Below are 1,209 nucleotides of genomic sequence, written 5' to 3'. Positions count from 1 at the left end.
CTACACATATTGTAAACTGTATTAAAAAAATCATCAATACAAAACTGTTCAACTGGACTTTGTAAAGTTCAGCAAAGTTTAGCCGCCATAACTTCATGCTCTCACTAAACGTTTTCAGATGTGATGGAAGGAACCTTCACTTCTTCTGATGCAGCCCCTGTAGTGACAGAGCATCCTCATCCTCCTCCTCCTCCTCATCCTCTGGCTCCTCCCCCTCCTCCCCCCCCTCCTCCTAAAAGGCACTGTCGCTCCCTCTCAGTACCTGAGGATTTATCTCGCTGTCGATACACCTGGAGACCGAGCGCCTCAAGAGTCTGGACCCCCGTCAGCAGGACCCCCTGCCATGGGGGCGGGGTTGGGGGCGGGCCTTATTCGTCAGGGGGAGGAGCCTCTTCATCAATGGGAGGAGCCTGTCGTGCACCAAGCTCCTCCCTGAATTCGTCCCTTCACTCCTCGTCTTCGCCCACCTTCTTCAGTCTGGCGTTATCTCCGGACAGCCCGTTGCCATGGAGCTTCCCGTGGGACCCCAGTGAAGCGGCGTCAGGGGGCGGAGCCTGTTGCTGCTTCTTCCCGTCATCCTGTAGCTCCTCCCCCTCCCCTTTGATCCCGCCCCCTCCCCCTCAGAGGCGTTTCTCCCTCTCCCCGGTGTTGATCAGAGACTCTTTAGGGGGGGCATCGTCGTCCACTTCGTCCTTTTTGCCGCCACACCCCCCTCCAATTAGGCCACGCCCCCCCAGTGTGACAGCGGGAGGGGGCGGGGCTCTAATAGGCGCCTCCCCTTCCTCGGCATGCAGCACCCCCTCCTCCCTGAGGCGCTCCCTGCCCCCCCCCTTGCCTCGCTGCCACTCACAGCCCTGCGACCTCCTGCTGCTCAAACCCGGGCTAAAGAGGCGCCGCGACCCAGAGCGCCCCCCCGCACGCCCCCTGCTGGACTTCACCAAGATGACACAGGTACTGAAGTTTATAATGTCAACACCTGACGTTTTACTAAATGTACAGTTAAGTCCAGTTATCAAGAGAAGCTATGGAGCAGTAGATTTGACATGACAGCTATAGTCTTAGACTCTGAAACTAAAGACCTGGGGCCGTATTTACAAAGCATTTTATCTTACCGCTAGGAGTGCTCCTAACTCGCGCTAAAACATTTTACGTAGGAGTTTTTTCTTAAAAGTTATTCACAAAGCCGCTGAGACCTACTCATACTAAGGA

General features: G+C 55.5%; 1 protein-coding gene across 1 annotated transcript; it reads left to right on the top strand.

The window, feature by feature from the left end:
* Positions 1 to 213: 213 nt before the first annotated feature.
* LOC104957321 (protein FAM53C-like) lies at positions 214 to 951 on the top strand (the record flags this gene model as incomplete). The annotated part of the gene is made up of 1 exon (XM_010784942.1): positions 214 to 951. A coding segment is annotated over one exon (738 nt), but the record flags the coding sequence as incomplete, so codon positions are not given.
* Between the last annotated feature and the right edge of the window lie 258 nt (positions 952 to 1,209).

The sequence above is a fragment of the Notothenia coriiceps genome, unplaced genomic scaffold (genome assembly GCF_000735185.1).
Source record: "Notothenia coriiceps isolate Sejong01 unplaced genomic scaffold, NC01 NC01_scaffold00026732, whole genome shotgun sequence".
NCBI lineage: Eukaryota > Metazoa > Chordata > Actinopteri > Perciformes > Nototheniidae > Notothenia > Notothenia coriiceps.
Note: the sequence above shows the minus strand (reverse complement) of the source record. Positions and strands in the feature narration are given on the sequence as shown.